Source organism: Nelumbo lutea, chromosome 7 (genome assembly GCF_056320005.1).
Source record: "Nelumbo lutea isolate HS-2025 chromosome 7, American lotus-T2T, whole genome shotgun sequence".
Lineage (NCBI taxonomy): Eukaryota > Viridiplantae > Streptophyta > Magnoliopsida > Proteales > Nelumbonaceae > Nelumbo > Nelumbo lutea.
Genome location: NC_142690.1, coordinates 18,055,985 through 18,080,612, shown reverse-complemented (window position 1 = coordinate 18,080,612; position 24,628 = coordinate 18,055,985). Strand labels below are relative to the sequence as shown.

The window sequence follows — 24,628 nt, the reverse complement described above, 5'->3', positions numbered from 1 at the left end:
CGAATAGGCATAAGATTTGGATGAAACTTCCAACAAGTGTCCATGGTATGCTTAGGCTTCTTGCAATAATCACACACCAAGTCCTTTTTATCTTCCCTTCTAGTCTCACTACTCCCCCTGTCTCCATTCAGCTTTGGTTTTGTTGTACAAACCATAGCCGACTGGTCAATCCCAAGTTGTCTCAGCATTACATTCCTCCTACTCTCCTCTCCAAAGACAAAAGCATAGGCCTGAGAGAGTGTCACACCCTCCCTAGAAAGAATATGCTGCCTAGCATTGTCAAATTCAGGGTTCAGCCCTGCCAAGAACTCAAAAGCCCTATTCCTCTCTACCAATTTGTGATAACTTGCTGCATCATTTACACTTTCCCATACCACAGTTTCTAAGTGATCTATTTCCTACCATAGGGTTTTCAGCATGGAGAAATACACAGCAAGAGATTTTTCTCCCTATTTCATACTTATCACCTGATTTTTAGCTGATAGGCTCTGGCTTCATTTTGCTTCTAAGAGTAGGTTTCAGTCACTCCATCCCAAATCTCCTTAGAAGTATTAGCCCATAGGAAATTTTTTGCAATGTGAGGTAACATAGAATTACACAGCCAGGACATTACCATGTAATTCTCTTGCACCCATCGGGAAGAGTCTGTATCAGGTTTCTTCTCCTCCCCAGTGAGATACCCTAATTTTCCACGAGCACAAATAGCTATCTTAGCTAATTGTGCCCACTCCAAATAATTTGTACCATGAAGTTTTACTGTAGTAATGATCCCAGACCCAAAAATATCACTACTACCTCCAACACCCGGTCCTACAGTACCAGTAGATTTCATCTCGGTATTCCAATTCTCCATTTTACTTCAAACAATTCAATAGTAAGAAAAAATAGATTGGAGACCTTCAAAAAATAATTTAATACCACATACACAGAAACCAACCCTTCTATAAGAAGAAAACCCTAGCTGGAGGGAAATCTCTCTCCTCCCCATGCCTCACAACAGAGAAAAGTGAGCCGATCACTCCGGGAGGCCTAGAAAATTTCAGAAACCAAACTACCCTCTTCAGAAAATCAAAAGACAACTAACAATACTTGGGCGCCCAAGATCAGATAAAAAACAAAGAGTCCAACTTTTCTAGGACTTTTCTCTGTACTCTAGTTGTTCCTGATTTTGATGTCGAACAGTAGATCACCTTCCTGATGTCTAGATCCCACCAAAAACTCCAAGAACTGGGCAATCTATAGAAGATTGATCAGCCCTTTACTAATTCATGCAATTGGCTGATCTAGGGCTGCATGAGAATGCTTCAAGAAACCCTGGCCAATGCTCTGATACCAAGTAGGAATCTACTGAATTAAAAAATATAAAAGAAAGTAGTTTTTGAAGAGAGAAGGAAGAGAGAAGGAGAAGAATAGAAGTTGAAAAGAAAAGAGAGCAATAATCTGGCCGCCCCCTTCACTTATTATTTATACTAAAATAATAGAACAGTACAAAGACAACTATGCCTTTATAAGGCGGCAAAACATAAAACAACATATATAACACTCAAAACACATAATAAAATTTGGACTCAAATAACTATTATGGTCCCGACCTCCTATCTAACAACTAACATAAAACATCTACTCAGAAAAGCAGCATAAAACTAATTAATATTCAACACATCATTAAGACCAGCAAGTTTAACAAGGTCAGAGGCATACTTCTACTAACAAAAAAAATACCCTCGATCACTGCGATATATTTCCAGTCCCCAGGAAATATGTGAGAGGCCCCAAGTCCTTTATGTAAAAGAAATTATGAAGTAATAGTTTCAATTCACAAATGCCTTCAATATCATTCCCAATCAATATGTCATCAACATAGAGTAGGAGAATGGTAATACCCTAAGGTCATCACCTAACAAATAAAGGGTGATCAGAAGAACTCTGACTATATCTAACAACAACAACAATATCGCGAAAGAGTTCAAACCATGCTCAAGGAGCTTGTTTTAGACCATATAGAGATTTTTTGAGGCGACATACTAAAGAAGGATCACTGCAGTATCCAAGATGAGGCTTCATGTAGACCGTCTCCTTCAACTGACCATGAAGAAAGGCATTCTTCACATCAAGCTAGCATATGGTCCAAGCAGACATTGCTAAAAAAACACGAACTGTGGTGATCTTTGCAACAGGATCAAAGGTTTCTTCATAGTCAATACCATACTCCTAACTATATACTTGGGCAACTAAACGTGCCTTGTATCAATCAAGATATCCATCAGACTTCAGCCTAATGTTGTAAACCCAACGACTCCCAACAATGGATGCATCTAGAGGAGCAGGCACAAGATCCCAAGTGTCATTCTCATGTAAAGCATGAATCTCTACATCCATGGCTTCCTTCCAATGAAGGCTACTATTAGCTTCTTGGTGGGAGCGAGGAACATCCGTGGAGGATATGACAGTAGACAAAGAGGTATGATTTGAAGGAAAACCATAGCGGTCAGGAGGTCTAAATATACGAGTAGAACGACGAAGAGGAACAAAAGTATGAAAAGTGTCTAAAGTAGAGGTATCACTTACAGGAGCAATGGTAGGATGATGATCTGAACCAAGAGGAAGAAGAGTCATAGGCACAGGGGCTGGAGCACATAACCACTTGCGAGAGAAGATGAGAAAGTCCTTCTCAGTAGAAGGAGGTGGAGCATCCTATGAATCAAAGTTTGGCAAAATAGAAACAGACAGTGCAAACAACCTAGCAATTCCAACAAAAAATGAAATGTGCTCAAGGAAAACAACATTACGTGATATACAAATGCGGCGAATAGAGGGATCATAACAAAGAAATCCTTTGTAGTCAGGACTGTAATCCACAAAGGCACACATAACAAACTGTGCAAACAATTTAGAACATTCATGAGAGGGAAGATGAACAAAGCACACATCCAAAGACAAGAAGCATAGATAAATCTGGAGAACGACCAAATAACTTCTGAAATGGAGACATTACCAAGAACTGAGGAAGGAATATAGTTGATCAAAAACATAGATGTACTGGCTACCTCTATCCAAAAGGAAGGTGGAGTATGGGACTCCTACAATAATGTCCTCACAACACTAAGGATATGTCCATTCTTGTGCTCGGCCACACCATTTTGCCGAAGTGTATCTGGACAACTTCGTTGCACTTGTATTCCATGATCCTTCAAATAGGATAAAAAATCTCCATTAGTGTATTCTCCTCCAGAATCTGGACGAAGAATACACACTTGTGATTGAAACCAAACCCGCACCATAGCATGAAACAACTTAAATGTTGGGAACACCTCAGACTTGTGGTGAAGAAAGTATATCCATGTGTATCTGGTACAATCATCAATGAACGACACAAAATATTTGTATCCAAGCCAAGAAGAGGCAAAAGCAATCTAGACATCACTATGTATAAGCTCGAAGGGAGAGGTAGCATGCTCAAATGTGTGAGGAAAAGGAAAGGTACGACTCTTACTTAAGCAACAAGAAACACAAGATGTATCAAAGGTGTGCAAGGAAGGAACTTTATTCTTAATAAGGCCAGGATCAAACAAAAATTTTAATTTTTCAGAATGTAAATGACCCAGACATTTATGCCATAAGTCCCAAACATTATTTTTATGATTTAGAAAGGAACTAGAAGTGGAAGAACTGAAATAAACTGATGATGCTGCCATTTGAGGTTTCTCGAACTCCAATGCAAACAAACGGCCCAACCTGCGCCCCTTCCCTTTCACGTTCCCAATGTTCCTACCTTGAATCAAACATCCATCTTGAGAGAAAATGAGAATGTTACCATCATCAATTAATTGGCCAACAGAAATCAAGTTTGTAATGAGATTAGGAACAAGAAGGGTCTTGGTAAGAAGGAAAGATGCACTGGGTGAAAGGTTTAGAGACAGATCACTACTACCAATGATGTTTAACTTTTCACCATTGGCAACAACAATATGTTTGTGATGGGTTTTAATAAGGTTACTTGGTTGGTTAGGGTAGGCTCCTGTCATGTGGTTGGTAGCTTCAGAGTCAATGATCCAAATATGAGGAGAAGCACAATAACCGGAAAACTCGCCAGGTAAGCCAATAGTAGAAAGAGCAGAAGGAATAGCAGATGTTACCAGTTGTCAAATGTTTTGCTCAACCATAGATGCCAGAGAATCACCTTTAACAAAAGAATGCCACTTTCGGAGGCCGTTTCACCAAGAAAATAGCAGTCCAAGCACAAGGATATCAGAGACAACCAAATTCAGCAATCAAGAAGATGATAGTCCAAAAAAGGCAAGTTTTTAAGACTGTCGAGTCTAAAGCCTTTCAAATATGAATCTGAAGTCTGAATCAAATAAATGGGAGGTAAGAAAACCCTAGGAAAACACCAAATCTAGGGTTATAGGTTGATCAAGTCAGCCAATTGAGAGAAATCTGTGATTTACCAACACATCGAATGTCTTCTTCACGAACAGGGAGGTACCTTATGCTGATTGAGGCAGTCCTTAAAAAACTCCAAACCAGAAACTGAGAGTAGGGTTAAGGAGAGCTTGAGAGAACCCTTCGATCTAGAGAGAAAACTTAAATCGCAGGCTGATGTTGAAGGCCTAAAGTCCAAACAAAGGTTATAGTCCAAAAATGGAAACTGTAAGTGCTGCCACCCCAAGAAGAAGATCAAAACTCCTTTGAAAACTTCACCAAATCAGATACAGTTTGTAGGTGGAATAGATCAGGTCTAGGCGACACCAGATCTGAAGTTCAAAGCTATAGCAGTCCAAAAAAGGAAACTATACAGTGTTGCCGCCCCAAGAAGAAGGTCAAAACTCCTTTGAAAACTTCACCAAATCAGATGTTGTTTGTAGGGAGAATAGATCAGGTCTAGGTGACGCTAGATCTGAAGTTTGGCCTCAAACCAATGTCTCCCAAGAGAGATCTAAAGAAATCTCTCCTGTTGGTTGCACACAGAAGAAAGAACAGAAAAGAGTTGATCAAGACAGCCCTAATACGATAGGTTTACTGCTTCTAGAACAAGAATAGATAAAAGAACAAGAATAATCTTAGAGGTGTCAAGAATGAATGACCCCCACCTCAAAGAGCCTCTTATATATTAAAAGATATGTACAATTACAAGAATGCCCATACGGGGCTGAAAGAGAAAAGAAGAATAAGACGTAAAAGTAATATACAACAGGGACTATACTAATAAGGTACATCAAGTTATAGAATCTCTACAAGGATTCCATCTGCAAACTGTAAATGGGTTACTAAAACATTGTCCTTCCCCATTGACCATCCCCTGAATAACTACACCCCATTTGCTCTTGAAATCAATTTACTTAATGCTTCAGCAATCATGGTAAAAAGAAAAGGAGAGAGGGGGTCACCCTATCGAAACCCACGGAATCCTTCAAAAAAATCATACACTATCCCATTAATTATAACTGAAAAACTACAAGTTCATAGGCATCCCATGATCCATTTACACCACAAGTTTCCAAACCCACATCTCATAATCTCAATCAAGAATTTCCAATCCACTAAGTCATAGGTTTTTTCCAGATCCAACTTGATAGTCACTCCCTTCTTTGATCTTTTATGAGCCTCCAAACATTCATTTGCAATTAATATTTGGTCAATAATCTGTCTATCCTGCACAAAGGCCCCTTGAGCTTGAGAAACTAAATGGGAGATCACCTTTTTAATCCTCAAAGACAACACCTTTGCAATCACCTTGTAAATACTGGTGACCAAACTTATTGGTTTGAAATACCTTGGTTGGTTGGCATTATTCTTTTTTGGAATCAGAGCTAAAAAAAGTGGAATTCATTCCCGGACGTATCACCCCTCTCCTATAGAACTCATTAAACACCCTAACCAAGTCTCCTTTAATTATCTCCCAACAATCTTGATAGAAGGCCATTGTGTAACCGTCAGGTCCTGGAAATTTTGATCTGTCCATAGAAAAAACTGCCTCCTTAATCTCTCCCTCTTCAAACCTTTTTTCCAAAAATTGGACTTGATTCTCATCCAGAGTATCCCAATCAAAGCCTTCAATCCTCCACCTCTCACTTAGGGGTCTTCTATAAATTGATCTAAAATGCTCTGCAAAAGTTTTAGCAATCTCATCTTGATTTGTGATCTCATTTTCCCCCACCACTAAAGAGTTAATCATGTCTTCCTCCTCCCATTTGCAATGGTATGGAAAAACTTTGTATTTCCGTCACCTTCTTTGATCCATCTTTCTCTTGACTTTTGCTTCCAGCAAATTTCCTCTCTCAATAAGGTCTCCCCTAGTTCTTTCCTCAAATTCCACCTCAACTCCTTATCACCAACATCTAAAATTCCTTCCACCTCTTTGCTATCTATTGCCTCTATCTAAGAAATCAGCTCCACCTTCTCCTCCAATCTCCCAAACTTCTATCTATTCCATTCTTAAGGAACTTTTGGCCTTCCCACATTGCAGGTGTTACCAAACTATTCCACCAAACCTTAACTTTCTCTTTGAAATCCGGGTGAGTGAGCCACATACTCTCAAATTTGAAAGGGATTGGGCTACCATCACTAGTTCTCTCAAACAAACAGATGGACCAATGGTCTAAGGTGACCCTAGGTAGATTTCTACCGACTAAACCTGGCCAATGCTCTTCCCAATCAAGTGAGACTAAAAACCTATCAAGCTTGGATAGGATAGGGGAAGTTTGAAGGTTTGACCAAGTAAAACAAGATTGCCCAAAAGTAATATCTCTTAGCTCAAAAGCTTCAATAAAGGAGTTGAACTTTTTCATACTCAATGTGGTTCTTTTCCTACCTCCTGTTGTCTCACTCACATACCTAACTACATTGAAATCTCCCCCTAGACATCAAGGTCCATCCCAGAGACCCCTATCATCTCCAAGCTCCTCCCACAACTTCTTTCTGTCTTTATATGAGTTTGGCCCATAGACATTCGTAAGAACCAATTAATAGAAACTGAGTATCTGCCGACCAGCTCTTCCAAACATTGAACTGTTTCTTCCCTCCACATTGTTATGATACCCCCCAAGGCACCCCAAGAGGGAGCAAAGCTCCAATTAATATTCCTCTCTCCCCACACACTTCTTATCAACTTCCTGAATTTTGGATTCTTGAAATAGAACAAAATCAGGTCTCTCCTTCCCAAATACCCTTTTGACTACTACTCTTTTTGTGGCACTGCCTAGCCCCCTTACATTCCAGCTAACAATCTTCATGATCACAATTAATCTGAAACCAGCCCCCCTGCATCCTATAGACCTCTCCTCCTTCCTCCCCTAGCATTGAACTCCTTATCTCCTTCCACATCACTAATGAGTTTTTCAACTTCATTTAACTTCCTTCTCCTCTTACCCCCCCCTTTCTTTTCTTGCCCCCATTGAGACTCCTTTTCTTTGATTTTTTTCCACTTTCAGCCCCATTTTTTCAGCCATAGCCACCACAGGATCCATAGTACTCTGATCACATTGACTTCTTTTACTTTCTCCCACCTCCTCCTTTTCTTTCTTCCCCTTAGTTAAGACTCTTCCAGCCCACCCCCCTTCATTCTCATCATCTTGTGAATGAAACAGTTTGGCAGTTTCTTTGTCCCCCTCTGTACCCAATCCCCTACCAGTCTCTGCACCTTCCTTGTCCTTCTGCCTCCTATCACCCCAAGCCTCAAAAACACCCTCCCCTCCAACCTCTCCTATTATCTCTCTCGCATTCACTCCTCCTTCTGATGGATTCATGGGCAGATCACAGCCTCAGATGGGATCTGGATATACTGTAGGATCAACATGACACAAGTTAGCATAAAAAATTAAACCAACAGTGTTATCGAAGTCACCAGAATGCTGAGAAGAAAGGGCAAATGTCTTAGACATAGGAGTTTCGGTGCCCTGTTCCTTTTGGAAATTCTCCAAACCCCTGACTTCAGTTCTAACTAGTTGGGAAGGCCTCGAAGGGTTATTTGACTTGGCCAAATCAGAGCTTGTACCCCCTCCTAGAGAGTCTTCTGTAGTCTCCTGGTTCTCTTGTCGTAACACCAATTTATCACCATGCTACTATCCCTCATCTGGGATTAATTCCTTTACCCCCTTGGGCACCTCTAATCCCATCCTGAAAAACTGGACGATCCTTCACACCATTGATCGGTAATGGCCGTAAGACAATAGTCGAAAGAAGAACGTCTTCAACATGTGATTTCCCCTTCTGTATTGCTACCTCCTTTTCTTCAAAGAGAGAACCTATTTGAAATTCATCCCCACTCTCTACAGTGACCTGAACAGTATCTCCAACGTCTGAGTTTCTGCTACTGGAATCATCTTCAGAGGAGAAACCATCATCTGAGTTCTCACAACGAACCCAATGATTCTCGTCGTCCTTCCAGCCATCATCCTTCCAGTTGTCGTCGTCGTTCCAGTCCGCCTTCAACCTTTCATATCAAGGATTCGGCTTGTTAAGACATTCCCACTACAGCTGCGAGAGCTTCAAACTAGTTCGACTGCCTTGGGACGATGGGGACGATGATAGATCGAAAAAGTCGTCCCCCATCGTCCTATTAAAAGCTTCACACGTGCGCTTTGTGTTAACATGTGGCCCAGGCGGTTTAGCATGTCGGTTCAACTCAGGTTCAGCGGGTGGACCAGCTTTTTACCCCCATCCCTCAAAATATCCACGAATGACGGTTTAGCCGTCGGTCTGACCGGACAGGGAAATACAAAAAAAATTGGAAGAGCCCATCTTTAATGACTTAAGGCCCGACGGTTCGCCTTCTACAGCAGAACCGACATACCCTCTGCTATCCATAAACTCTTGTCCACTTGGCATCACTCTGGACACGTCACCATCTTCTCCAACCTCCTTGTCTTTCTCCTAAAGCACCATTTCAACTTCCAAAGTTAGCCAGACTCTCCACCATCGTCCACCGGAAGAAATCTCAACGAACCTCGGAACTCTCTGTGGATGAGAACCCTGAATCTTGATCTTAGCGGCTTGAAGGGATGAAAGGTTCACTGCAATGAGCAGTCCTCCACAGAGATCTGCCACTCTGGAGAAGACCTCCTGCTTCCAAAGATAGAACAGAAGCCCAATCAGTTTCACTTGTAAAACCTCCTCTTCCTCCATCACGAGCTCATTGCCGGATGGAAACCAACTCTGTAGCAAGGCCCAACCTTCCCATGTCTGTATCTTAGCCGCAACCTCAAGAGGGTGACCAAGGTCCAAAATAGCAGCCTTCTTCTCAAACGGGAACAGGAACGCATGTTCAATCTCAGGAATCGTCTTCATGACATCGGCTAGGATTCCATTCCAGTCCATCACTTCCCCCTTGAGACTTATCGCCTTTTTCTTTACCCGGTCTTCTAATGGTCCTTCTAATACAAGCTTTGGGCACACAATAGTTCCACTGATACCTCTTAGATTTTCTTTCTCCTTCTTTTCAACCTGTGAGACTGCTAGGCTCATATCAGCAACTAATTTTTGGATAGGGAGGACTGATTTTCTTTCCAATCCCCACCTTCTTTGTTCAAAGTCATCGAGAGCACCAGCAACCAAAATCCAACCTTGCTTGTTTTTTCCTTCCGGTATGCAAATCACTTGCCTCTTACCATTTCCAAATGCTTCAGTTAGTTGAATATAGGTACCCCGTTATTGCTTTTCTTCTCCACCGAGAATTTCTTCCTACCTTTCACCAATTCTCCTTTCCATTCAGGCTCTGTGATTGCAAAAATTGTTCCATCAAGGAAACCTATAAACCAACAGACTGCTTCCCTCCCCAAGACTACAACAGATCTCTTATCTTCTCTAATTTTAATTGCAGAACCTCCTCCAACTTCTTCCAGCAGAAACCTTTTCTTTTCCAACACCAATATCATCCTCCATTTTGTTGCCAGCTGGAAGCTTACCTTTGACGTCATCTTCTCCCCCGTCACCACTATTAACAAACTAGGCACTCCACTATCACACTAACTCTCATTACTCAACATACAATCTTCTCATCTTCTTCTACACTCTGACTTTCTTTAATATTACAGTATCATAAAATAAATTTGTAAAAAATATTATGTGGTAAAAATATGTGGGTCCTTGGGTATGGCGACCCTCCAAGGGTGCCTTCTCACCTAGGCATCGCCTGGACAACTATGATGAAATATGAACACAGAATCTAATCAGATGAATCTGAACCCTTAGAGATTATTCCCAACCTTCCCTATCTTATTTTGCAATTCACTTTTAGTTTGCTTATGTTGTATATTCATCACTATTAAAAATACAAATTACTGAATTAAAATGAAATAAAATCTTAAATGGTACTATAAGTTATATTCAAACCTTACAGGAAGGTAAAACCACTGCAAGAACAAAGTATTTCCCTATATCATCTCCTTTTTTACTCGAAATGTCAACTCCAATGTGATCAGCACATTTGTCCATTAATGAGTCAAGAGGAAAGCCACTTACAAAATTCTTCCTTGAAGCAGCAAGTGATACCTGTTAATGGGTAGACAAGAAATCAGCTCTTAGAAGTTGTAACAAAAAATTAAAAAAAAAAAAAAAAAGCAACAAAAAGGCCTCTGTCAGAAATTCTAAGCAAAACATTAACGACTAAGCAGCACATTAACAGAATATATAAATAAATAAATATATATATATAATAAAACAATACATGTCATGTCAGCATGGCTCTCCCCTAGACCCCTACCATCTATCTATTTTTTGGTTGTTTTGAAGTTTTATTTTTAAAATTGAATAAAATAACTTAAGTGGCCAATAAATTTTAAGTCTTTAAGACTTTCATCTCTTCTCATTAACTTCCTCTTCTCTTTCTCATTAGCTCCTTTAATTATCTCTCCTCAATAATCATTTCACTCCACTAATTCTCTCTCCTCTCAATTACTCCATTAAATTGCTTAAAATTCATTGACTCTTTTTTCCTTTTTTACTTTATTCTCTCTCCTCTCCTCATTAATCTAATAAACCAAAAGCAATTTGCTTAGAAGTGACCATTTGAGTCTGGCCCTGACCCAGGTCCACAAATTTCAATTTTCAAAGCCAAGCTTGGGCCTAATACTTCAAGGACAGTGGGGCCCATCCCAGCCCATAAACAAATAAAAGTTTGAAATTAGTTAATAAAAAATATCATAAGTAGTTAAATCACCTAAAAATAATGAGAGAGAGAGAGAGACAGAATTCTAAGAAATAGGTCCCACCCCTTCCAGTTCCATCATTAGCCTATATTAGCATATTCCTATAGGCCTCTTCCATTATTAGACTATTGTATTTCAGAGAGAAAATTTAACTAATCCAAATTCCATTTATTTCTTTCACATTCAAATTCTATTTAATTGGTTAATTATCAGAAAATTAAAATTTGAAACCTAATAACTAAAATTAATAAAAACAATTACTAAAGTTAATAAAAATATTAAATCTTAACAAGTTTTCTTTTTGACAAGCAAAGTGAGTATTTATTAATGATTGAGAAAGGTACAAGATTTTAGCTACACAGTAGCCCAAAAACAACAGAAAGCAGCTTGGCCACCCAAATCTGTTTTGTCATCCCCACTTTTTACTATCACAGATTACAACATTGCCCAAAATAAAGTGGACCTGTCCACTCCCTGTTTTGCTAGGACATCTACCAACCCATTTATTGTTGTTTTTACCCATCCAAAACTAGTGTTGCAAATTTTTGCAAGGAAGTCAATTTCCCTCAAGGAAAATCTATATTTCCAAGGGACTGAATTGATTTGTTTCGCCCAAGAAATGACCAATAAGGAGTACCCTTCTAATTCAAGCTCTCTGACACCCAGCTGTATTGCTAGTTTTAGTTCTTGTAATAGGGCCATTATTTCAGCCTTAACCGAATCTCCAAAACCAATTGGCCCGGAGAATAAGGCCACCACTACTCTTTGATGGCTTCTAAAGACTTCCCCTATACCTGCCCTCCCCGGATTGCCAAAGGAGGTCTATCAAAATTTAGTGCAACTTCGGTCCATTTCCATAACAAGTCATTTGTAGAAACATCTTTGAAGAGTTCCATTGTTTTTTTTCAATGTGCATATCTGATCTTTATGGTTTCAATCATTTTCTCCACTGACCTACTCTTCTCATGAAAGATTCTTTGGTTTCTCTCTTCCTAAATGGTCCATACCAGGGCTGCTCTTGTTATTCTCCACAGACATCTTGCCTTTTCTTTTGTTGCCTCAAGAAGCTGGAATTGAATAGGCTAACCACATCCTGTGGGGGTACTCATCTGCAACCAAAAAGAGAGCAGAAGTAGTCCCAAATACAAGTCACAAACAAACAGGAGAGTAGTAAATGAGAAAGGGTCTCACCACTGGCCTTGCAAAGGAGACACACATGAGGAGAAAGGCAATTATTTGGCCTTCTTTTCTGTAGCACGTCACAAGTGTTAACCTTCCCAAGGAAACTTTCCCAACACAGAGACTGCACTTTATCAGGGATTGGTTTGCACCAAATTTCTCTAACTAGGAGATTTACCCCGTGGGTTCTGAGCTAATAAGAAGGTTAAAGAAGGAATTACATGAGAAGTGGCCATCAGGGGAGGGGTACCAAACTCTACCATTCAAAAAGATTTTGATCTAGGAAAACCTTTTCCAAGAGAGAAAGTAGGATAATATGACAAGGGATTCACATTCATTGTCCCTCAAAACCCTTTTGATCCAAAAATCCAAGTTTAAACCATGTGTTGAAGGCTTGCCAAACCAAGAGGTTGGTTCATTCTTAAGGCTTGTTAATGAGTAAAGTGTTGGGAATTGTAATTTGAGTGGCAAATCTCCAAGTCAGAGATCTTCCTAGAATAAGACTCTGTTCCCACAACCCACATCAAAATGGATAGAATTGAGAAAAGTAGGTAGTACCTCAGAGGTTTCCATCCAAGGGGAAATTGAAGCAATGTGATGTGCTAGTTTTGCATCCTGACCATTTTCCGCTACACCATGAATGCTTCCAGATCTTGTGCCACAGTCTGTCTTCCGCTACACCATGATTGCCTTCCTTTTAATCAAGTTTCTAATTCCCAAGCCCACTTTCTACTTAGGTTTACACACTTGTACTCAATTCACCAAATGATCTTTCTTTCCATCTCCTGGCTCCTACAAAAATCCCTCATCATTTTTTCTAACTGCTTTGCAATTTTCACCAAGACTCTAAAGGTGGAAAGGTAATAGATGAGCAAATTTTCTAGGGTGGATTTGATCAACACGATTCTTCCTCCTAAAGAGATATAGCTTCTCTTCCATAAGGCTAGCTATCTAGCAAATCTTTACACTATTGGTTTCCCTAAACTATTTGTTCTAGTGTTTCCTCCCAAAGGTATACCTAGATACTCTAGGGGCCAATTTCTCATCTCACAGCATAGGATTTCGGCCAATAGTAAAGTGTAACCTCTCCCAAATTTATGCCAGCCACACAACTTTTTCCCCAATTGACTTCCAAGTTTGACACTCTTTGGAAGCAATCAACTAAGGCTTTTAGATTCTTTATGTTGAGCTTTGTACAACTCTCACAAAAAATGATTATGTGAGAGTCACAGCAATGAGTCACAACAACATCATTTCTTCCAATTCTCCACCCTTTGAATTGGTTTTCAAGATCAGCCTTACTCATCAATTTACTCAGGACCTCTGCAATGAGGGTGAACTAGAAAAGGGGATAAAGGATCTCCTCGCCTTAAACCTCTTTTAGCCGGGAAGAAAACCTTTGCCACACCATTGATTAGAATTGAAAAGTGTGCCAAGCTAACACAACAATTTATCTACTTTCTCCATCTTTCTCCTAACCCTATTTTTTCCATCAAACTCAGGAGGAAGGTCCAATCCACCATTCATAGGCTTTTTCTAGATCCAATTTGCAAATCAAGTTTTTCCCTCCTTGTTTTTCCTTTTCCGCCACACATTCATTTGCCACTAGAATTTGGTCAATTATTTGTCTTCCTTCCACAAAGGCTCCTTTATTTTAAGATATTACCATAGACAACATAGTTTTAAACCTTCCCGCCAAAACTTTAGCTATGATCTTGCACAGGCTATCAACAAGACTTATGGACTTATAATCCATTGGAGTTTCTTCTCAAGCACTAGGACTAAAAATGTGGCATTTTCTCCAAGTGAGACTTGCACAGGCTATCCACCAAGTCATCTTTTATAATTTCCCAACAATCTTGATATAAGGCCATCGAGAAACCATTGGGCCCTGGTGCTTTAGATCTTTCCATTGAAAACATTGCTTCATATATCTCTTCTACACTGAAGCTTCTCTCTAGAATGGGAACATGGACTTCTGGTAACCTAATCCAATCTAACTCCCCCAACTCTGAACTTCACTCTCTTAAGGAAACAAAGATTGATATGAGGTGCTCCAAAAAAATGTTTTGTTATTTCCTCCTCCGAAGTTACCACCCAACCTTCAGCCTCTATACTAGAGATCAAGTTTTTCCTTCTTCCATTTGACAAAGTGTAAAAGTATTTTGTATTTCCATCTCCTTCAACAAGCCATCTACATCTTGATTTCTGTCTCCAAGAGATTCCCTCCTTTCTCAAAAGCTCCTCTAATTCCACTTTTACATTCCATCTTTCTGATCTATCCTCCAGACTAATCTCTCTTAGGGCTTCCTTTTTGTCTAGCTCTCAATCCTTTTTGCAATTCTCTCTTTTGATTCTTCAAGTCTCCCAAACTCTTCCTTATTCCAATCCTTGATTTTTCCTTTTAGTCTCTTCAATTTCTTTATGAAACACTCCTTTGTTGCTCACATTGATTCCACCTTCCACCCACCACTCTTTTATTTTCCTGATAAAGTGGGGTACTTCCAACCACATATTTTCAAACATGAAAGGTGTAGGGCCCCCTAGATGGGTATCTTGAATTCTTGATCTAGGCTCAAAGGACAATGGTTAGAGGTTACCCTAGGGAGCTTTCAAAACTACATTTCCCCCCACAACTCTTCCCACTAAATAGAGAGAAGGAATCTATAAACTTTAAACAAATTTGGTTTTCCTAGAAGTTTGACCAAGGAAGCTTGAAGTAAGGGGGATCTTTTAGTTCTAAAGACTCCACCAAGGTATTAAACTTCTTCATACTCGTGGTTATGGTCTGGTTTGGGTTGTTTGTCTCATTTGTGTATCTTATGATGTCGAAATCTCCACCAAGACACTATGAACCTTCCCATAAACCCCTAATTACAGCTAACTCCTCCCAGAAAGAGTCCATTTCTCTATATGAGTTTGGGTCATACAGATTTGTTAATACACACTCTTTTCCACCACTCAATCTTTTTGCTTTTATTGACACTGAGAACTGACCAATCACTTCTTCCTGACTTCAAAACTTTTATGGTTTTGTTGGCAAAAATTATTAAATCTTTCCAATGCAACTGATTTAAAGGCAATTTGGTTATAAAAATTAGCAAAACTGAACTTTGTAAAGGGAATGCTGAATGTACAAATACAAACTTCACACAAGGATCCAAATACAAAAGCCACTTCGTGGGGTCTGAATATCCATGGTCTCTCATTTCCATCTCTGAGCCAAAGAATAACTACCTCTAAATCAACAAGTAGAACTTTGCATTCTTCTTTTATGGTCTTTGGCTTAAGGACCCATGGTTTGAGAAGCTGCATCCTATTCCTACATGCACTAACATATAAGCTTTTATGGCACCTTATATAATGATAGCAAGAAAAGTAGCTTTGCAAAGCATTGCTATGCATGGATCATCTCACTTGGTCTCAAAAATTGTAGGTTAGCCTATTGGTTAACCTGGTAAGCTAGGCTAGAAGATGCAGCACCATTTCTCAATCAGACAACAGCTGTTCTTCAGACGAAGGATATGGCAGATGGGTTGTCCTTTCACTCATGATATAATCAGTTCTCCCAAGTGACTTCTAAATCTAGGAAGGTTGTTCCTTTTCATGATCACTTAAGACTTATTGGGTTCTGCAAATTGCACAAGGGAACACAGCAGTTTTGTAAAGATTGTAGAGAATAAATTTTTTTATGGTTTTGTGGGCTTCATACTTAAAGAGTTACAATAATATGTAGTCTACCTGCAAAACCTTATTCTGTCGTCAGGACATACTCCATTTTCTTTAGTAAGTAGATACTTTGTTCATCAAGAAAAGAATGTACTCGATTTTAAAAGTCAAGCAACTAAACTAACCACCGAATTGGCCAAGTTGCTAAAACTGGCTGAGTGTAGAGTGTGCAAAGCCAACTTCCCAAACCAATGGAGTTCAAACTTCTTTCCAAATTCAGACACGTAAGGTAGGCTGCTAAAAACCAAAGCTAATTTCCGTACAAATATACTAGGGTCAAACTTGAACTAGAAATGAAATTCAGGTCGACATTGCCGAAAAAACAAGCAATAACACTGCATAGGATAGCAATAGTTTTTCCATTTTCGTTTTCCAAATAACATCCTAAGTCAATGAAGAAACGAAGACTTACCGAAACAATGGAACCAGGGAAGATAGAACAAGCAACCATGGCAGACTCGGAAAGCCAAATTGTAGCGGTATGACCACTGGTCTCAGCATCAGTGATGCGGCCGATAAAAGCAGATTTGGAGATCAATGAAGGGTACTTGATCGAAGCTTCTTCAAGAGCACGCGAAAGCTCGTTTTCGCTAACTTCTGGTTCTGGAACAGACGTTAATGATGAAGATGGTGGTGTCTGAGGAGAAATTTCCGACTGGTCTGAAGATGATGAGAGCTTAGATGGAGTTTTTGAATGTCTCTTGGACTTCGGAGGCATGATTGCTATCTCAAATCCTCGCCTCTGTTCTAGTGTTCTATCGCTTCTCTCTTCGCCTTTTTTCGTCACAGGGGCGCCTGCCAGAACCGTCAAATGTGTCAGTGTAAAAGGCAAACCGGCCGAATGCACCTTTTACACTCTTCTACGTTTGGAAGAACGGTGTGAAACATCGGTGGATATTTTATACGCGTTTGGAGTGAACAATAGGGTGAGCTGGTGTAGGAGGCGAAGGCATCTCTGATCAACGACTACATAAGGCCAATGGTGGATCTGTTGGAGGAACGGCGACCGAAACCCAACCTGTCAACGAGTTTGGTCATCTCTCTGTGGTCTAGATTAGAGTTAGAAGAGTTGGATTTCAGAGAAGGGAAGCCACTGCACATGGGTCCTCTGGTGAGTAAAATATATTGCCTGTTATCAGCAACATAAACAATGTGAGGGTTCTGGTGTCTGTTCCAGAGAGTGTATTAGTCAAGTTTGAGTATTTCATGAAAGGGCCAGCAGCAGAGAGTGAGAGGAAGAGGAAGAGAGAGAGAGAGAGAGAGAGAGAGAGAGAAAAGGAGGGAAGTGAGGACAAATACTGGCAGGGGAATACCTTCGCTTGGGCTAGACTTGCAAATGCGTACTGAGCCTCCGATACTAGAAACAGATTTATGGCTATCGGCTAACAGATGAATGCGTTTTGTTCGGTTGGGCTGGATTTACACCGATGTTCACTAGCGCTTTTTTTTCCTTCTGGGTCCTCTCCGGCTCTCCCTTCGGAGGTGGGGTTCAGATCTGCCGCAACAACTGACGGAAAGAGAAAAAAAAAAGGAAGAAGAAGAAGAAGAGAGAAGGAGAAGAGAGAGAGAGAGAGCGAGCGAGCGAGCGAGCGAGAGAGAAGAAGGAAAAGAAGGAGAGAGAGGGAGAAGAGAGAGAGAGACAGAGAGAGAGAGAGCGAGCGAGCGAGGGAGTGAGCCCGAGCAGGAGTGAGAAAAAAACCGAAAAATCGAACCGACCGAAATCGAATCGAAAAATCGATTAACCGAACCGGTCGTTTCGATTTTAGTTTGATGTTTTAAAAAAACTGACAGTTTTGGTTTGATTTCGATTAACTGTTTAAAAAACCGACGGCCAACTGAATCGACCTTGTGCTTGATTTTCAGCCTTCACTTTGAAAATCGAACATGTCACTGATGCCAGTCTGGGCTGTCTGCCTGTCTAGCCTTTCCAGACTACTCGAACTGGTTTTCGCTTTTCAACCAGTGCTTGATTCAAAGAACATTTGGCGGTGACCACAGCTATCCCGCCTAAATCAAATTCCAGCACAAGACTACTCAAACCGGCAATCCAATGAACATTGAGCATGGACGGAGACTAAAAGGATAGAAATAAAATTTGTCCTATCCAGATACAGACCAAACGAAATGCTGACCACCTGAAGCGGCCAATACGCAGCAGCCAAATGTTGCCATGAATTCTGCTCAAACTGGCAGACAGGTTCAAATCTGAAGTAGCCGATACCACCACTTATCAATCACCATCAACAATCCTACCTTTCCAGTTTGGTGTTCAAGATTTACTTCAATAACTTTTCTCAGCGTCTTGAACCCCAGAAATGCTTTTCTACACCAAAAACGGTTTTTACCCTTTCCAGTTTTCATCATAGGAACACGTTCGATTGCTTCATATATGACTTCTCCGTTTGTTCCACCATGAATGAGAGATGTTAAGAAAAGGTCGACCGAAAGGAGGAGAAACTAGGCACTCTACAGTCGGCTAGAACTGTTGTTCATCTTAACAACTGTCTGTTATCTCTCTCAGATTCTTCTTCTTCTTCTTCCCCAACGGGCCAGACCTACTCACTGTTCTCTCTCTCTCTCAGTCTCTCTCTCACCTGACACTCACTTAGAGTCTCAGATTCAATCTCTTCTCTCTCAATCTCAAACTCAGCCACTCATCTTTCTCAATCTCTCATCTCTCTCAGTCTCTTCTGCAAGAGGTTTTTTCACATTTTTTTTAATTTTCAGTGCATAAAAAAACCAAGAAAAACTGAACCACGGTTAATCGTTTGCATCAGTTTGGTTTTGGTTCGATTAAATTTAAAAACCGAATAGGTCGGTTCAGTCTAGAAAATCACCCCACAATTTGTTAACCAAACCATGAACAGCCCTAGAACAAGCAATGTATTTATTACATCAATTATCGATGTACACTTAAATCAAAATGTTTTGTAAAATTACATATTTACGAGGATGTAAAATTTACCCCAATTCGATTTTCCACCCCAAACAAACATAGCCTTATGGTTTTACGAGCCCGCCTAAACAGTTGAAACTTGAAATTGTGCTCCGGAACTTGTAAGTCTCGCATGGCTGTCGATGGGTCGGGAAGACCTAGAGACCCGGTGGTATGCTCTATTGAGAGACCCGGTGGAACGCTCTATTGAGGGGCAGATCCAAACTCCTCTTGCTACGGGTGAAACTGAAACAGAGAGTTGTCATCCCCAAGGTTCAGCATTTTCCCGCCACAAAGCTTGACTCCTCTAATTTGCATAGCATTGACCAAATGCCTAGTGAATAGTTTAACATGGCCCTCTTAGCCAAAACAGCTTGGAGGCTTCTTACCCAACATTAATATGATAATATCATCCTTGAGTCGTCTTAATTAAGAAGATGTCCGTGTACTTTTCAAATAGTTCAATCTTTCATGCCCAAGCTAGGCATAAGCCATCTTGGGCTTAAAGACCTTTGGATGGTTCATAGAGGGCTATCAATATCTAGGAAGACCTTTGGATTCTCACTTGCCAAGCTACCCACTGAATTGCATGTCTATTCTAGGTGGTATTCGGAGCCGCGTAAATCTCGTGGACAGGTCTGTCTATGGGATTTGATCGCATTCGGCTGGGTGTGGACGGGACTGGTCTTGTCCACAACCCAATATAGCATGGACAGGTCCTGTCCACACCCCAATTTCTCATCCATGGCAAAATCTCATGGTTAGGGGCCATCCACACTTGATTTTTGATTCCCTACTTCACACTTTCCCTGAAAGGCTACCCTATTTTCTGTTTCACATTTTAATATTTTTATCGATAAAATATTAATTATTTTACTTATTTTTTAAATTTTTAATGTTTTATCAATAAAATTATATTTTAAATATTTAAAATATATTTTTTAAATTTTTTAATTATTTTACTATTGGTTTTTAAATTAATATTTATAAGTTAATATTAATTCATTGATGCATTTTTCAATATATTTATCATATAAAATGCAAAAATTAGATATTTATGATTAACTGTGTAGATCAAGGTTTTCGAACCGTCGTTGACCCGGACGGTCGGACCGTTCAGCCAAGGAACCGTTCAGGCAAGCAGTTCCATTTTACCCCAAACATGGTTTTGGCCAAAAACCGTTGAAAAAGTCAACAACCCGTTGACTTGAGCGGTCAAATCATCGACTCGTTCAACGACTTTTATTATTTTTTATTTTTAATTATTTTTTAATTTGTTTGTCAAAACGGGTCGTCTGTTCGAATCGGACGGTCAGATTGTCGACCCAGAAACTAGTGGCCAGAACAGTTCCATTTTCGGGTCATTTTTTAAAATGTTGGTGTAGATCATTTATAAATGTATATGAGATACATGGAATCAAAAAGTGTGGTGTGGACTGGTCCACACCATGCCTACAGAATGCCACTGTGGGTGTGGGCTGGTCCAGTCTTGAGGGCAAGCTCAGCCCTTATATAAAGCTTGAAGCCTAGTTTGGACATAGAAACACTTACTTTTACTTATGGTGTAATATTATCGGTAGGGCTTGGGCTTATTTTAGAAAGCTTGAGCTTGAGCTCATGGGCCTAAAATTTTGTCCAAGCTCGATAAAAAATGGGTAGGGGCAGACCAACCTGCTGGGTTACCTAACCTATGAATAGGTCTATTCACATCTCATACTAGACCTCATCTTGGTCTACTAACTACCAAACTCTCTTTTCTTTGGCCCTTAGGGTGGTTACATGAGAAATGCCCTAGAAATCTTTCAATGATAAGGTTTTCATGGAGAAAGACAGCCCTCCTCAAGCAGCCATGCAAAGAGTTTGAGCATTGATAATTTAGTTTTCTCTTTTTTAGAGATGCCAATGATCAGGCTATATCCCCTAACCCATATTCCTTTTGAGCCTGTCGGATTTGGCAATAGATGGTCTCACCATCCTATGTGATACAAGTTTTTTTGAGATTCGGGGACAAGCAAGTATTGCCTACATCATATACTCTTCAACAGAAACTCCTATCCAAGTGGAGGGAGTCCCTATGAGATGTCTCTCATCCCTTCATGTAGAATTGAAAGACATCAGGATGGGAATTTCTTTGGCATCCTCCTTGTAAGCCATCTTCTGATTCTTCTCCTACTCATAGACTTGAAGCAAGCCATTCACCTTATTGCAGGGCTTCCCCCCTTAGTAGTCTTCATAGGACAATTTTAGGTATCTTCAATTGGATTAGAGTTGGGGTCTCCTAAATTTTTAGTACATTTCTGTATCAATTGGATTAGACCTGGTTTTTTTTTATTTCCACTATTGTCCCTTAGTTATCATACCCGGGTTATCCAATTATTTATTTCCATTATTACTCCTACTATTGTCCTTCAGTTATTATACTTGGGTAATCCGATTATCTATTTCCATTATTACCCCTCTTTAGTCATTATTATTCCAATTACATATCTACTTCTATTATTGCCCCTTTAGTTATTGCTATTCTAATTGTACTTTATTATATTACATATAGTATTTTATATTTCTATTATTGTCCCTCGTTAGCCATTGTATCCTAATTTCTCTATAACCATTATATATTTCTATAAACTATAATAAAAATGAGGATGGTAACAATGTTTCCTAAAAAAGTTTTATTACACTTTCCCTTTCTTATAGGGATACAAATGGATCGGATCGGATTCAAATCAGGGTTATCCGAATCCAATCTGATAAAGTATAGGTCTAGTCCAACCCAATTGAATCTCATAAATATTGATTTAGATTCAAATTCAATAAGGATGTTGGATATTTGAATATGATCCAATCAGATTTATTTTTCTTAAATCATAAATTATTAAAAAAGGAAACATAACAATTTAAATAAAGAAAAACAAAAAAAATGAAAGTATTTTTCAACTATTTTCATCATATATACATGTTTTTATAAAAAATAAATAATATAAAAATTATAAAATTATAATATCTATACCATTTATAAAAATGAGAATGGTTATCGTCAAAAGACCTGATTTTTCTATTTCTACTATTGTCCCTTAGTTATCATACCTAGGTTATCCGATTATCTATTTCCATTATTGCCCCTACTATTGTCCCTCAGCTATTATACTTGGATACTCTAATTAGCTATTTCCATTATTACCCCTCTTTAGTCATTATTATTCCAATTCCATATCTATTTCTATTATTGCCACTTTAGTTATTGTTCTTCCAATTGTATTTTATAATATTATATATAGTATTTTATATTTCTATTATTGTCCCTCCTTAGCCATTGTATCCCAATTTCTCTATAATCATTATATATTTTTATAGTCTATAATAAAAATGAGGATGGTAATAATGTTTCATCGAAAAGTCTAATTACACTTTCCCTTTTTATAGGTGATGAGGGCGGATTCGGCCCTCTAGTGAAATTGTGACACCTAGCACCTCATGCCAAATAAGTGCAGCCTCTTGACAACTAGACAGCTTGAGCTAACTATAGGCAGCTCGGCATAGCTCGCCACAAGCAGCCCAGCATCTTACGAAGAGCTCGCCTCCTAGTAGGCCATGGAGACTTGCCTCGGGTAGAAGTACCTCGGCACATTACTGGCAGCTTGGTGAAAAGTTGCTCGGTAAAAAATAGCTTGGTGCAAGGTAGCTCATTGCAGAGCAGCTTGGCATATCGCAAGAAGATTTTCTACCTGACAACCATACCTACCAGATCTGGAGATTGCACCCATGTCTCTGGCCAGGCGGCATCGTGCCTTCCAACTCTGATAACGCCTCTTGTTTGACAGGGTCGTACCCTACAACGGTTACCTGCACCAACCAGCTCAGCCCTAGCAAGTAACGGTTGCGACAGAGAGTCAAAGGCGGTTACACCAGATCTGTTAGGACACTGCTATATAAGAGCTCTGACCCCCTAGAGGGGAAGGGGGGATGAAAAATGGAGGTAACCCATGCTCTCTAGCTCTCTCATTTCTCTAATATCATCTTCAAGCTCTCTACTATCAGAGTGCTAACTTAGCCATCGGAGTGGCCCCGCCGAGTAAACACCCCCGGGTCCTCTGATTCAGTTCTCGCAGGCTCCTCGACTCCTGCCGTCTACAAAGAGGAGCAGATCATCTCATGCAGAGGGTAGTAGGGTTGCACTACACTAGGAGGCTCGCTAAGGCAGCACACTCAGCAGCTCATCAAGATAGCTCACTACCAGGGAGCTCGCCACCAAGGCAACGCACTTAGCAGCTCATCAAGGTGGCTCACTACCAGGGAGTTCGCCACCAAGTAGCTCACCACATGGGAGATCGTCACCAAGTAGCTCACCACCAGGGATTTCACCACCAAGTAGCTCACCACCAAGCAGTTCACCACCAAGTAGCTCACCACCAGGCAGTTCGCCACAAGGGAACTCCATCATCCTCTAAGTCACAGGCCACCTGGGAGTAGGTCAAATGATGAGGTACTTAGCCAAAAAATTGGTACATCACAAAAAAAATTGGTACATGACTAGAAACGGTTACATCAATAGGGATGCAAATGGACCGGATCAGATTCAAATAAGGGTATATCTGAATCCAATATTATAAATTATAGGTCCAATCCAATCTAATCGAATCTGATTCAGTTTTTAATCTAATCCAAAAATCCATAATGAAGATATCCAAATCCGATAAAATAGGATTAGACTCTGGAACGGATCAAATCATGATCCCTTTTTACCCTCTATGATTTTTGTTATTTTAATATTTATTTGACCTATCATTAAATGGGATGTACACTATGAAACAAAGTTTTTTCCAATAAAAATGAATACTAACTGTTAACATGCTGAATATCAACCAAAGTTGCATCCTTTCATTTTTACCTTCACCATTTTTTTGTTATTCCAATGTTTGATCTTTCATAATAATATAAAGTGGGCTTTACCCAATTGTAGCAATTGGGCTAACCCGTACCTCGAGTTGTGTTGGGCTTGGGTTTTGAGGCTCGTGCATCAGCATGATATAGAACAAAAAAATGGACCATGTAGGTATAGGCCCGCACTCTATCATGGAACATGCCTATATTGAAGGGATAGGATATCCATCATATGGACCCCCAAAGATTGCGGAATAAGGGGGTGAATTTAAAAAAAATATTCTCTCATTTAACTGAGAATCGAATTCCCTGTTTATAAAATCATATTTTCAAGGATCATTCTTGAACCATAAACTGAACCAGATATGAACCAAAAGGATTAGGAAGGGATTATACCTGATATGGAGAAACAGTATCTCCCAATGGAGGTGTTCATGCCCAAGGAAGGATCCAAAATTTACTCCCACTGAAGATGACGCAGTGTAAGATGGAGCAAAATCAACAGTACTCTTCTAAAAGAACTTGACCCTTCGCAAGAATCAACAGGATGGCTTGTGAATACAGTTCCAATCAATATTTTCCCCAAAAGATTGAGATCAAGATCAAATCTTGATTACTCCTGTAGAAAGTAGGAGATCGAACTACTAGAGGCGGCGGCTGTAGGAAGGAGGCAGCAAGAGAGTATTCGCAGGGTGCATAATTCTCTCTTCTTGTGATTTCAGCTCTGAAGACAGAAATTGTGTGTTGCATGTCTAAAGGC

At 39.8% G+C, this 24,628-nt stretch overlaps 1 protein-coding gene across 6 annotated transcripts in view; it reads right to left on the bottom strand.

The window, feature by feature from the left end:
* The window catches only part of CIP111 (Cam interacting protein 111), a 52,524-nt gene extending 34,818 nt beyond the window's left edge, over positions 1-17,706 (bottom strand). For 3 of the 6 annotated variants that reach the window (XM_088952961.1, XM_088952956.1, XM_088952959.1), the window contains exons 1-3: positions 17,366-17,706; positions 16,465-17,181; positions 10,330-10,488 (exon numbers count right to left, since the gene is read on the bottom strand). In XM_088952961.1, coding sequence (XP_088809087.1) covers positions 10,330-10,488; positions 16,465-16,770 — 465 coding nt within the window. In that variant the 5' untranslated portion in view covers positions 16,771-17,181; positions 17,366-17,706. Of the gene's footprint in view, positions 1-10,329; positions 10,489-16,464 lie in introns of all 6 variants that reach the window. The other 3 variants (XM_088952958.1, XM_088952960.1, XM_088952957.1) reach the window with 3 other exon arrangements.
* Between the last annotated feature and the right edge of the window lie 6,922 nt (positions 17,707-24,628).